General features: G+C 36.8%; 1 protein-coding gene across 2 annotated transcripts in view; it reads left to right on the forward strand.

Annotated features, from left to right (window-relative positions):
- The first annotated feature begins 2,045 nt into the window (after nt 1-2,045).
- Chm (CHM, Rab escort protein 1) overlaps nt 2,046-14,239 on the forward strand; it is a 175,270-nt gene continuing 163,076 nt past the window's right edge. Inside the window, exon 1 of one of the 2 annotated variants that reach the window (XM_005366706.3) lies at nt 2,046-2,114. In XM_005366706.3, coding sequence (XP_005366763.1) covers nt 2,048-2,114 — 67 coding nt within the window. In that variant the 5' untranslated portion in view covers nt 2,046-2,047. The remainder of the gene's footprint in view (nt 2,115-14,239) is intronic. The other variant, XM_026789034.1, reaches the window with a different exon arrangement.

The following is a 14,239-nucleotide window of genomic DNA, read 5'->3' on the forward strand; positions in this document are numbered from 1 at the left end:
TGAACGATATGTCTTAAAAAGTAAAGGTACTTAACTGTTGCAGGGAGATATAAATGTGAAAATGACTCAGTCTTTGTCTTTAGAGTACTCAGTATCTGCTAAACAAGTCAGGATTAAATTCAGGAAATAGTTGTTGAATTCCTACTGTTGAAACAAGTTTTGGTTCAGTGTCCTGAGGAACATGACTTAATCCCTGTCATAAAGGCTTTTTATATATATTTTATAGTACTGTATATCTGGGTGTGCATTTTGTTTGTATGTGTGGGGATATGACTAGCTTATAGGAGGCCACATCCATGAAATTTTAGTGCAATGTAACAGGATATGATAAATTGGTAATACCTTGTAAGGAAGTAGCACAACATTGAGAAGAAATAAAAGCAAGATAAAATAGAAGCAGACCTAAAAGTTTTTTTAAAAAGGTATTTGTAAAAATCTCTTGCTGGTTGTAAACTTGTATTATCAGTACTTAAATAGCTGAGCATGCTAGTCTGAACTATCCTGCATTAATGGGACCTTGTCTCAAATATATCACTTAAGGTTCTAATAGCTTTGCGTCCAAAGTTGTTTTTACTTTTATTTCATTATGATTATTTTTAAAAAGTTTGTTCATGTATTGTGTACATTACCTATCTGCATGTCTGTGCATCGTGTGTACCTGGTAGGCCGGAAGAGGGCATCAGAATTCCTTGGACCTGGAGTTACAGGTGTTTTGTGAGTTGCCATGTTGATAACAGAACTCGAACTGGGTCCTTCAGTACTCTTAACTATCAAGCCTATATCTCTAGCTTCCCTTTTATTTTATTATTTTTTACAGTACACAAACTTATACATATTCATGTGGAATCAGGTGGTGTTTTGAAACATTAGTTAATGTTTGAATAAGGTAAAGTATATTTCCTCCTAGATAATAAATGTAAGTGTAACCTGGAGATTGAAAAGATCTTTTCTTGTGGAGGGAAAAGCTAATGTGAGTAGGTCATAGAGACTAAGAAAACAAACTCTAGAGGACCGTACACACCTGAGACAGTACACAGTATAAAGGATTGTCATACGACTGCATCTTGCATTCCTGAGATTAAAACGTACTTTCCTTAATCCAGTGCATCCCTCCCTTCTCTTTTAGTATTTTCAGACAGGCAAGCATTTTTTTTTTTTACGAGGCAAGCATTTTAAATTAGGTAGAGTGGGAGGAGACAGACCTTGAAAATACTCAGGAGAGCTCTGCTAACTACTTAGTATAGACAACCTTAATCTTGTTTATCAAATATGACCACTTCTATATAAAGTTTATTTTACTTTAATCATTTCTCAATCAGCTTCATAGAAGAAAGTTATATGGGTTCTTCTTATTTTGATTGGGAATCAGATTCTGAAACAAAAGATTTATTCAGTATCGACTATTCTTTATTATTCTTTCTCACCTTTTCCCTGCCTCATTTTGAAATTACTGTTGGTTGCTAGGTGGCTGTTTGGACTGACTAGAGAGTACAGGAGGAATTCCATTCTGCTGAAACTAGGCAACGGGACTTTTGTTTGTTTGGTTCTTTATTCACTGGAAAGACACAGAGACGAAAATGGCACAGAATATAGTTGGACACTGTTGTTATGAAGTGAAAGTTGATGCCTCAGGTTTCAAAAATACAAATATAGACACACCAGAGGAACGAGCTTTCCTGGCGTGAATGAAAATCTCCTATGTTTAGAGTGAGCCCCTTTGAATTTCACTCTTCCCTGAGAGTCTCTGAACAATTTTTGCTTGGCAATTGTTAAGGGGTATACAAGACTTTCCTCATTCATTCTTGTTTGAAGACTCGAATATTTACATTTCTTTTCCATATTAAACCTCCATGATAAATAAGATATTTCGCTGAAGCCTGTAAAATGAATAGTGCTTTTATCATTCTTATTAACATTTCAAATACGAAGCCTTTGTCGCCTACTGGGACTCTTCACCAAAGAACTACACTACCCAGAAGGCACTGTTTTTTCTTCCGCCTTCTACGGAGAGACTGCTTAAGGATGTTGAGCCACAAACTACAGTCACATGACGTTTCCTGTCAAGATGGCGGATAATCTCCCTTCGGATTTTGATGTGATCGTAATAGGGACGGGTATGTGTGGCCCTGGTTTTTCCTAGACAAAATTTAGGAAATAATTCTTGCCTTTTAGTTTCTCTGTCAGCGGCGAGGGTTGGCGAGAAACAGCGGGGGTCGAGCCTGGGAGGTCGGTCGGAAAGGAAGTGAGGTAGTCTGGAGTCAGCGCGGGACTTGGCAGCTCCAGGGAGGGGCTTGGACCCGTGGTGTTTTGTGCCATTTGAGTAGGGGTCGATCTGGTCGATGGCGATTGTTGAGGTTGGTTGCTGCGGTGATTCCTGTTAATTTCCTTAGAGGAGGGTGGGTTTGCAGTGTCATGAGAATGGAGGGTTGGGATTTGATCAATGGAGATGCCATTGGCATAGCATATTTGCTTCCTACCTTCCGTGTTCATTTGAAGGTTATATTCCCCATCGTTTTCTGTCGCCATTTCATATGACTTTTCCCATATACTTACATGAGTGTAAGACACGTTGTAGCTCAGATGCAGCTTAATTTGCAGTTTTGTGAGAAGGACGCTCAGTTGTTACCCCGGTGCATTTTTACCTAGGGAAAGGAAATGGACTCTTTTTGTTGTGTTGAGTAGCCTAAGGGCTCCCCACCGCAGGTAGCCATTATTTTTGTATTATGGGGTTTAAAGCATCCTTGTTTATGATGCAGAAAGGAAGCATATTGTTTTCTTTCACCCATCTACACATCACAACTAGGTGTGCTCAGAATAAGCGCCAGTGCTCCAGATCCTGTGTCTGACCTTTGCTTCTCCTTGTTTTTCCATCATTAGTTTTCCAGGTTTTGGGTGGAGCCAGAAATCCTCTTCAGCTTCTAGTTAACTAGTTAATCCTACAACACCTGGCAGCAATTAACATTTCTTAACTGTAAGGGATATACTTTGCATGGAGTAAAAGATAGTTGAGTGGATTTTCCTACAGTCTGTAGAATGTGGTAGGCAGCAGAAGCTTTGGAGAATGGGATTCTGTCCATTGTGTTAATGACTTCAGTTTGCTCTGTTCCCCAAAAGTAAAAATAGCCATATTTCCAGGTTTACAGTAAAAACAAAAGCAACTCTTTTTCAAATGCTTGTCATTTTCTAATCAATGGGCAAAGCACTTCAAAAAATTCCAAAAAATAACTTTGCGAGAATGTTATTCTCCTCAGTACACAGAAGAGGAGAAGCAGTCTTTAAGTCTAACTTGCCAAAGTCACAAAGCCAGTGCTATTCAAGAAATGGAATCACTTGGTTTTTACTCTCAAAATTGTACTATGTTAGCAGAAGTAACTGAGAAAACAATCTAGAGCATGCAGTGGGAGAGGCAGACATCAGCATTGCAGTTTCCACACTGTTGAATATAAGGAGAGTAAATCAAATAGCCCTTAAAGGCCTTATCTGAGCACAGATTCTCAGAACAGTGGGGCCGTCTTTATTCCCAAACTGAAGATAACTACTGCTGTAGCTAACCTGGTGGTAGCTGCAATGAACAGATGTTGGATGCGAGCTTGAAAGACCCAGTAGACCATTCATTCACTTTTGCAGTCTGCTCTAAAACATCCATTTTGGAGGAAGGTGTGTTTTCAAATTATGCTTGAATGAATTCTATTTGATTGGGGTGATGTGTGTTAACTTTTATTAAATGTTTTAATTCTTTTACATACATTAAAAGTGGAAATATTTGGCGAAGGTCATTTTTCAAATAAAAAAATTTTGACATTTTCACTCATTACTTTTAATTGAACTGATTTTTAAAGCGTTTTGAGTTCTCTCTCTAATATTTTGCTGAAGTAGGCTTCAAATGTGTTGGCTTTATTAAATTAATATGTAGATAAATTATAGGAAAGGCAGTGTTTAATAATTCAGTTCTCTTAACAAAAGCAGAATGAAGCATGCCATTATCAGAAACAAGTAAAGAACTAGACTGAGTTGTAGTTCCCTTTTAGAAGTTTCTAGGTAAAATGGCACCAAGAAGACAATTGCTTCATCAAAAAGAATCATCCAAAATCCATCCACCTTAACTAATTTGTATTTTTACTTTTTGCGTGATGTGGTTTAAAGCTTTCCTTTAAGGTCATATTTTCAAGATATGCGAAAATAATACCAGAATACCCAAAGACAGAAAATTAAGATGAGGAAAAAGATAAAATAGACCCAGGAAGGAAAACCAATTGGAATCTCAATGGGGAGGGAAAAAAGGACAGAACTAGATGATTAGAATGTGATCTTTGGCTTGGGGTACACTATTGTCATTTCAGAATAGTTTGGCATTTAATAGTAATTTTAGCAGTAAGTTTGTGGAGTGTGGAAAAGTTATCATTGGGTGCAGGTTAAACATTATCCCAGTAACAAATTGTCACTGGAAGTGACTTTTCTGGTAACTTGTATGATCTCCAGCAAAGCCAAAAAGTCACAAATATGGAAGGAATCTAAGATATAAAGGTTACATGATAATGTTGACATATGCCATCCATAGGAGCATTTTAGCTCCTCACTTGGAAAATATCCTTATTTTAGACGGAATTCTAGCATGCTTAGAATGCAGTATAACCACATCATTTGGAAGCAGAGACTGTTATCGCCCTTAAGAAATATGTTTGGCTGGTGCTATTAGGTATACAGCTGGTTGAAAATTCGTGGCTTTATAAGAAAGGGGTGGCATAATGGCTTGACTTTTTTATTGTAAATGCACAATCAACCACTCAATTTTCACGAGACTCAACTCCTATCAAGAACCTACTCCCTTGCTGCTTGTATTATTTACTGCGTTGCCATTTCTTAGAAACTTTTTGGACATCCTCAGAGTTATGGTTCTACAGTTTTTCCTATAATCATGGAAATTTTTCATCCCGGGGATTCTTTATGCTTTCAGAACACCATGTAGGAATTCAGTCTTCATGCTATTCCTTCTTAAGTACACTGCCTTATCTTTGCCCAAAGTACCTCTTCTACGAGACTCCATAGCTTATGTAATTTCTTAGTTTTTCTGAAGCTCTTTTCTCTTTTCCTTCCTCCTTCCCTCTCTCCTTCCCTGCAGTCTTGTGCTGCCGTTTTAGCCAGGGCTTTTGCACTGGAAGTACTCTACTGAGCCCCAGCCCCACTCAGGTCATTTTTAAGGCCGTTTTTTAAAAGCTGTGTAGCTAAAGTTTCTCTAAGGTGAAGATTTACCATTGTGTGTATGTACATGGCCCTGTGTTCTCTGTAGCCTTTTAAAGAGGTGGAATTTGTTCTATATATTGTACTGATGAAAACATTTTTTTAAAGGTAAGTTGCTTATTTTTTTTCAGGAATTTTAGCTGCTTTTTTAGGAATGTTCATGTAGATAGCACAGTCCTATTCTTGATGTTTCAGAATGCATCATTGAGGTAGTTAACTTTGACTGGCAGCTCATTCAAGGATTTTAATGTTTCTGATAGCAGTAGTGTACTATTTCTAAACCTTGGTGAATAATAATGCTGCAGGAAGTGGTGTAAAAATTGATATTTGTCAAACAGTACTTACGCTCAGCACAAGTGATTTCTCACATTTACATACCATTTAATATTCTTCTTAGGATGTCTGTGTGTGCTTCTGTTATCATAGTGTGCATATAATCCTTCCCTAATTCTCCAAACATCCTTATCCCTACCGTTGAGAATGTTTTTGTATGTGTCTGTGTGATTTATTTTACATCCCAACTATAGTTTTTCCTCCCTCATCTCCTCCCAGTCTCTCCCCCTGCCTCCCCCCTACACCCCCTAATCCACCCCTCTTCTGTTTCTGTTCAGGAAAAGGCCATGGTTATCAGCCAAATATAGCATATCAAATTGCAGTAAGACTAAGGACCTTCCCATGTATTAAGGTTGGGCAAGGCAACATCGTATGAGGAATGCAGTCCCAAATGTCAGCAGAAGAGTGAAAGCCTCTGCTCCTGCTGTTAGGAGCTCCACAAGAAGACCAAGCTACAGCTGTAACATATATGCAGAGGTCTAGGTGAGTCCTATGCAGGCTCACTGGTTGTCGTTTTTTTTCTCTGTGAGCCCAGGTTAATTGATTCTGTGGTTTTTCTTTTGGTATCCTTGACCCCTGTAACTCCTACAATCCCCACCCCTGTTTTCCTTAGGATTCACTGAACTCTGGCTGATGTTTGGCTGTTAGTCTCTCTGCATCTGTTTCTATCAGTTGCCTCTTTGATGACAGTTGAGCTAGGCACCAAAAGTGTGACTTTGCTTTTTTAATTGCAAGTTGTTGCTACTTTCCCTTAGTTCATGAAATGATGCTAGCCCTTAAATGAGAAGAGTATATAATATAATAAAAGATAAATGTATTCTCTTTATACACACAATTTTTTTTATTGATTTTATTGAGCTCTACATTTTTCTCTGCTCCCCTCCCTGCTTCTCCCCTCCCCTTCAACTCTCTCCCATGGTCCACATGCTCCCAATGTACTCAGGAGATCTTGTCTTTTTCTACTTCCCATGTAGACTAAATCCATGTATGTCTCTTAGTGTCCTCATTGTTGTCTAGGTTTTCTGGGATTGTGATTTGTGGCCTGGTTTTCTTTGCTTTATGTTTAAAAACCATGTATGAGTGAGTACATATGATAACCTCACTCAACATGATGTTTTCTAGCTCCATCCATTTGCCTGCAAATTTCAAGATGCTGTCATTCTTTTGTGCTGTGTAGTACTCCGTTGTGTAAATGTACCACATTTTTCTTATCCATTCTTTGATCGAGGGGCATTTAGGTTGTTTCCAGGTTCTGGCTACTGTAAACAATGCTGCTATGAACATAGTTGAGCACATGCCCTTGTGGCACAATTGAGCATCCTTTGGGTATATACCCAAAAGTGGTATTGCTGGGTCTTGATTTTCTGAGAAATTGCCGTACTGATATCCAAAGGGGCTGTACCAACTTGCACTCCCAGCAATGCAGGAGTGTTTCCTTTACCCCACAACCTCTCCAGCATAAGTTGTCATCAGTGTTTTTGATCTTGGCCATTCTTATAGGTGTAAGATGGAATCTCAGAGTTGTTTTGATTTGCATTTCTCTGGTGACTAAGGATGTTGAACATTTTCTTAAGTGTCTTTCAGCCATTTTAGATTCCTCTGTTGAGAGTTCTCTATTTAGGTCTGTACTCCATTTTTTTTATTGGATTATTTGTTCTTTTGATGAACAATTTCTTGAGTTCTTTGTGTATTCGGAGATCAGACCTCTATTTGACATGAGGTTGGTGAAGATCTTTTCCCATTCTGTAGGCTATCGTTTTGTCTTGTTGACTGTGTCCTTTGCTTTACAGAAGAAGCTTTTCAGTTTCAGGAGGTCCCATTTACTAATTGTTTCTCTCAGTGTCTGTGCTGCTGGGGTTATATTTAGGAAGTGGTCTCCTGTGCCAATGTGTTCAAGATACACACAAAATTTTATAATATCTATAAAACATTAAGCAACTTAATAGTAAATAAAATTGAAAGTAGTCTTAGAAAGACCCTTTAGACCGTCTATATATTTTGCTCACTTTTATATTCATATGTCTCATTTGTTCAGTATAATGAGGGGATTGGTAATGGCTCTAATGGCTGTGGAATCAGCTAAATTTAATTGGAATCCCAAATGTGCTTCTTGTGTTACCTTGGGCACATTCCTTAATCCTTCTTAAGTTTCACCATATTTCTAAATGGCATGAGTTCCACCAAGCCGTGGTAAGTATTGAAGAAATAGTTCTGATAAAATGTTTACAAAATGTAACTGATTTATGGTCCAAAACGCAGTACTGTGGTGCTTTTATTATCATTACTGTTCAGTGTCCTGGATGGATGCTATTGTAAGGTTTATTAGCTTCCTTTTCCCATTGGCTACTTGGTTGGAAAGATAATTATTTATATATTGCTGCTTTTTTAAAAAAAATCAGATTTCTTATCTGGTAGTTTACAGATATTCCTTCTTTTCTTGAATTTGATTCACCAGTTTGCATTGTTTTGACGAGATCTATCAATTCATTTTAGTTGGGAGCATAATGTGAAGTGCTTTTCCACTGCTTAGAAATGCTGTAGGAGGTAAAGAAAGCCTATAGATCTAGCAGTTTTGTGAACTATTTTGTACTTCTCTGTGCTTTATCTTTTCTAAGGAAAATCTTGTCTTAGTACCTAACAAAGTACGGGGGAGTTATTTAATTCCGAGGCCTCTCTGAGCTGCCTCCCTTCTCTGTGCATCATAACGTTGAACCAGTCGCTCAGAGAGAGCAGCATCTGTTAGCAGAGTTCCCTGGGCAGCTCCATTGTCATCTCCCAGGCCGCTTGTCATTCTCTCATTTTCTCCAGTGTGCTCATGATGTTTGCAATAACGCAGGCTACAGCAATTAAAATCAAATGTGGTTGCGCAACCTCGCATTTTCATGTTTAACATAAAATCCCAATGCACAGAAACAATTATAATTCCATATAATTGACCTGTTACTCATACTAAATCATCTGCCATTCAGTTTCAGTGTGAACTGAAAAGTTAGTCCGTGCCTGTTATGTGTGTAAATCCTAAAAGTTGCTGTCTGTTCCCACTGTATAATCCATAGTATAGAATGATTTGGAGTTTGGGATTTAGTTGTGACTAGTAAAATTGGGATACTTTTCTAAAGATTTGCTTTTTGTTTTTCTAATAATTTAAAGGGCAGTATATAAAGAAAATAATTTGCCATAGATAGTGATTTACTGGAGCATGATTATATGAGTTAGCATGTTTTTATATTGAGGCAGATAGGGAAAACAAACAAACAAAAGACAACAAAAATCCCCAAACAAACAAAAAACCAAACCCCTCAAACAGGTTATATATAGTTGAGGAGACAGGCAACTTGTCTAGCACAGTGCCTAATTGATTCATCTCATCCTGGATGGTACCAAGAGCTTAGGCTGGTTTGATTTTCTAGTATCTACTTTTGCATCTCACAAGTGTTTTTTTTATTACTATCTTATCTACACCAATTTAATATAATGTTTGCTTTCTTACTGTTACTCTCTCTGGGGTAAATATTATCTCACTTCAAGTAAGTGTAAAATTTACTTTAGCCAAAAAGATTTAGCCAACTTTGACCCAGATTGGATAAGTTACACAAGTCTTTGTCAACTGAAGTTAAGATCCTGAATTGAGCTTGTTGAATTTTTCCAAGTGAAAAAGAGCATCATATACTCTGAAGATTAGATCGCTGTGCTCTAGGTGTGTGGATGGCAGGTTTTTTTTTTTTTTAACTGATGCCAACAATAGCTTCATTTCTGGTCCTTAATTATTGACAACACTACGACATTGGGTCAGCTTGCAAACCTTTACGTGAAGGCAAACAGGATGACCTAGTTAGGTTTGTCCCTGAAATCAAAACAAAGCAAGACAAATGAAATAATTAGACACTAAATCAGTGGGATCAGACACTTTAGTCATGTTTTAAGTATCAATTTGTTTCAGTTAAATTTCATTCATTCCAAGATATGTAATTGCATAATTATGATGTGAGTACGAGAATGATTCAGTATTCATCTTCTTTCAGCGTTGGCATTCATGTCTTATTTTTCATTACTGTCAAATGGTTTTGCGACCATTGCAGCAAAAGGTAAAACTTTGTGTTCTTGGAAGAGAAGAGCAATGAATAATGCATGCAGGGAGACACTGGCTCTCTGGGTTTCTTTTACTAAGAAAAAAAGAACAAATTTATTTTACAGTTTGGTATATTTAAAGGGCAGAACTCGGTTAATAGGAGTGTCAGGGCTTATCTAGAGCTTTAGAGGTCATAAGGGCTGAGAGTTAGTGAATAGATTTCTCCAAAAAGGCCCACCTGAAGGCATTTTTCTTCTGGATATCAGATTGTCCTATAGTTTTTTGCAGAGACTTGTGGATACCCATAGGGAGGATTGTGTGGTTGCCCTTGAATTTAGGTTTGTCCTTGATGAATGCTTTGCAGGCCATCTGTATAGTAACAAACTTGATGCACAAATAATATTACTTGTTAGAATTTGCATTTTATGATAAATAAGGTTGATTATTTATGTAATTTGGCCACCTACTTTTCCTTTTTTGAATTACCATAACATATTAATGAGGTCATTACTTTTCTTATAAATATGTACTAATTCATTCATTGACATTTTAACTTTTATCTTTTTTTTTTATTTTTTCGAGACAGGGTTTCTCTGTAGTTTTTGGTGCCTGTCCTGGAACTAGCTCTTGTAGACCAGGCTGGCCTCGAACTCACAGAGATCCACCTGCCTCTGCCTCCCAAGTGCTGGGATTAAAGGCGTGCGCCACCACCGCCCGGCAACTTTTATCATATGTATTAAATTACTATTGTTATTTTGATCAGCATATCCTTGTATAACTCATGTTTGTTAGCATGCCTATCACTTTAAACTTTTACTATCTCTTTATTATTCACATATTTGAAATCGTTTTGAATTATTACTAAATACTTAATGTGGTATATTCATTATGAAGTCCCATAGAGCTTACTCTTTTTAATGACCAAACTCTTTCTATTCATTTTAACTTCTTTCCCCAGTTTCTGTTATATCATAAGTTCTTTTAACTTCTGTAATATTAAGTTTTGTGGATTTCTTAAAGATCAGATGGTATTTGTGTTTCAGTGTTGTTTCAATTCACATACCACGTTATTTTAAACGACAATATTTTATTCTTGTAAATTTATTTTATGTGTGAGTATTTTGCTTATCTGTATGTATGTGCACCATATGCTCAAGGAGATCAGGGAGGGCACTGAATCCTCTAGAACTGGAGTAATGGACGGCTGTGAATTACCATGTAATTGCTGGGAATTAATATGGGTTCTGTGGAAGAACAAGTGATATTAACCATTGAGTCATCTCTCCAGCCCCCGATTTCATTCTTCACAAGTCAGGTATTCTAATTTCCATCTCTTGGGTGTTGTGAATAGTATTGTAGTTGAATGTTCTTGTCAGGTGGATGGTAGCAATAGTACTGCAATTGGATGTACTTGTGAGGTGGATGATGGTGCAAACCTTTAATCCCAGCACTTGGGAGGCAGAGGCAGGTGGATGAGGTCTCTATAGTGAATTCCAGGACAGCCAGGGCTACACAGAGAAACCCTGTTCTGCTAAACCAAGACAAACAAACAAACAAATAAATAAGTATACTTGTCTCTTTGACATGATGATTGATTTCCTTTTGGTATATACACAGTAATGGGAAGGCTAGAAATATAGTCGTTTTAATTTTAGTGTCTTGAAAAACCTTTATACTTTTTTTTTTGCAATGACTATACAGATTTAAATTCTTACTAACAGTGTATAGTATTTTATTTATCTATATTCTCCTTGTCAGTTTTTTTGTCTTATTGGTGATTGGAATAAAGTTATAACTCATTCTTTTTAATTTGCATTTCCTTATTGAGAAGATTCTCATGTATGAGCTGCCTGTTTGTCTTAAGAAATATCTAATCTGTTTTTAGCCACTTTTTAAATTGATTTATTTTTGCTGTTAAGTTCAGTTCCTTGTGTATGCTGTACATTAACATAACTGTTAAGTTTATAGTTTGCAAATATTTTCTCCTGTCCTGTTAGTTGTGTTGTATGCCTTTAGTAATTTTTTTCCCAGTGATGACCATTGATCCCATGCCGTCATATATGCTATGCAAACACTCTCAAAGTTTGATTGTGTCTTTTGTTGTGTAGAAGTTGATAGGATCCCGTTTTTCAGTTTCTGGTTTTGTTGTTAGCACAGTTGGGGTCATTTCCAAAACATTCGTTACCCAACCAGTCAACTCTTGTGAGTGTTTTCCATGCTTGCTTTTGCAAGACTCACAGATTTGAGTCTTTCAGGTGTCTTTAACTCGCCTTGGGTTGATAGCAGTAAGTAGTGAGAGATGAAGGGTTTGATTTTCCTCTTTTGCACACTGATCCTGTTTTTCCAGCAGAATGTACTGAGAAGACTGCCCTTTCCCTGCTGTGTGCATCCTCTTGGTGCACTTGTCACACAAATCAGTTAGCTCCAAATGCAGAAGGCGCTTTCACTTTTGTTCCATTTGGTTCTCTAGTTTTGTTTTTGCTAACATCATGCTGTTTTTTAGCAAATTATTGTTAGTTATCGAATGGTTTGTAATTTTAAAGTCAGGTAGAACTTTGTTTTATTTTTTTTTGCTTTATTAGGTTTTGGATATTTGAGGTCTTTCATAATTGTGTTTCAAATCCTGTGAAAAATACTGATATTTTGATAGTGATTGCAGTGAATCTGTAGATAGCTTTGTGTAGTATTTTAATAAGGTTATATTTCTTCTAATCTATAAACATAAACATGTGATATCTATCTTTTCTGCTGGCTTTCTCTCTCCCCCCCTCTGTAACTCTGACTGGACTAAAACTCACTTTGTAGATCAGGCTGGGCCTTCAACACAGGGAGGTCTGCCTGGCTCTGTTCCTGCCTCCCAAGTGTGAGAATTAAAGTTGTTTGCCAACGCCCATCATTTTTCCGTGCCCTCTTTTTGATAACATCAGCAGTTTCTTTTGCTGCTTATTTTATGATTTTCATAGCGTTCTTTCACCTCTTTTTCATTTGCTCTTTAGGGAGATTGACATTTTGTTTGTGTGTATTCTTATTGTCTGTTCATTTCTAAGTGGGCCTTCTAGTTTTATGGTGATGTTTTATTTGGAAATGTATAAATTTTACATTTCTTTATTCCTTGGTGTGTTATTTTTGTAGGTATTGTAACTAGAATTGTTCCAAGTTCTTTTTCAGATAACTCACTATTAGTGTCTAGAAATACCAAGTGATACTTGTTTGCTGTTTCTGTGTCTCAAGTTTTGTTGAGTTGTTCCTTGGTGAGTGACGACGACTTTATAGTTTTCCATGTAAAGGAAATTGTCTGTCATCAAGGACAGTTTGATTTTCTTTCATTTTGAACTTAGATGCCTTTTGTCTTTTTCTTGCTCCTTTACCTGGTTACCACTTTGTTGTTCAGCACTTTGTTGAACAAAACTGGTGAAAGTAAGAATCCTGGTCTAGTTCTAAGTCTTGGGAGAGCTTATAATGTGCTAAGTTATGTTCCTTCTGTATGTACTAATTTGCTTGGTAGTTTTCTTCATGAAGGGTTTTTGAATTCTCTCCAGTGTGCCTTCTGTATTTGTTTAAATAATTGCCCTTTTGTTGTTTGTCATATTAATGTGGTTAATCATGTTTAGTGATTTACATATGTTTAGCTGTCTTTGCTTGTAGAGTTCAGTCTTACTGTGTCCCTGAATTTGGCTTCATAGTAATTTTGTATCTGTGTTCTTTAGGGATATTGGCATTTTATTGTCATATTTGATTTTTAAGTTTGCCTTTCATTTTTATGATGATGTCCTATGTGGAGATATATAAATCTTACATTTCTAGTTTACCAAATCTTCTTATGTGGTTTCTGGCCTTTTCCAATATGCAAAGAAAACCTTTCCTTCTTTCCAACAGTAGGTAAATAATATTTTGATTTATTATTCTTAAAAATGTAGTATAAAAATTGTTAATGCAGAAAAGCTAATTTTAATTATACAAAATTTTATCATTTCATGTTCTTTATGTTTTAAATAATTAGTTATTTGCAGTGATAGCAATAAAAACTGGAATTTGCATTTTCTAGACAAGCATAGGTGGGTAGTTAGGTGGGTGTGGTGGTTTAAACTTCTAATCCTAGTGCTTGGTTAGCTGAGGCCATGAGTTCAGTGCCATGATAGGCCCTAAGGTGAGACCTTTTCTTAAAAAAAATGAAATTGCCTTTAGGTTACATATATGTGGTATATGTTCCAGATCTTTCTCTTCTGTTTTTATTAAGTGAACAAGCATATACTGGGATCTGAGATCTAGTGACTGTTCCTCAGCTAGTTTTTCTCTCCTGTTCATTGTCCCATATGTTTATCAGTTTTGATGAATTTGGAAGATGTTCATACTAACCACTTCTTTAATCTAGTGTTTTTTATTCATTGGGAAATTCCTACATGCATATGGTGTATTTTATCATACTCCTTATGTCCCTCTACAATTCCTCTCTGGTTACCCCCACCCCATACACACACACACACATACACACACACACACATACACACACACACACACGATGTATTTTTTATCATACTTCCCACCCCACGTGTCTCTACAATTCCTCTCTGGTTACCCCCACCCCATACACACACACAC

This window comes from Microtus ochrogaster, unplaced genomic scaffold, assembly GCF_000317375.1.
Source record: "Microtus ochrogaster isolate Prairie Vole_2 unplaced genomic scaffold, MicOch1.0 UNK13, whole genome shotgun sequence".
Classification (NCBI taxonomy): Eukaryota; Metazoa; Chordata; class Mammalia; order Rodentia; family Cricetidae; genus Microtus; species Microtus ochrogaster.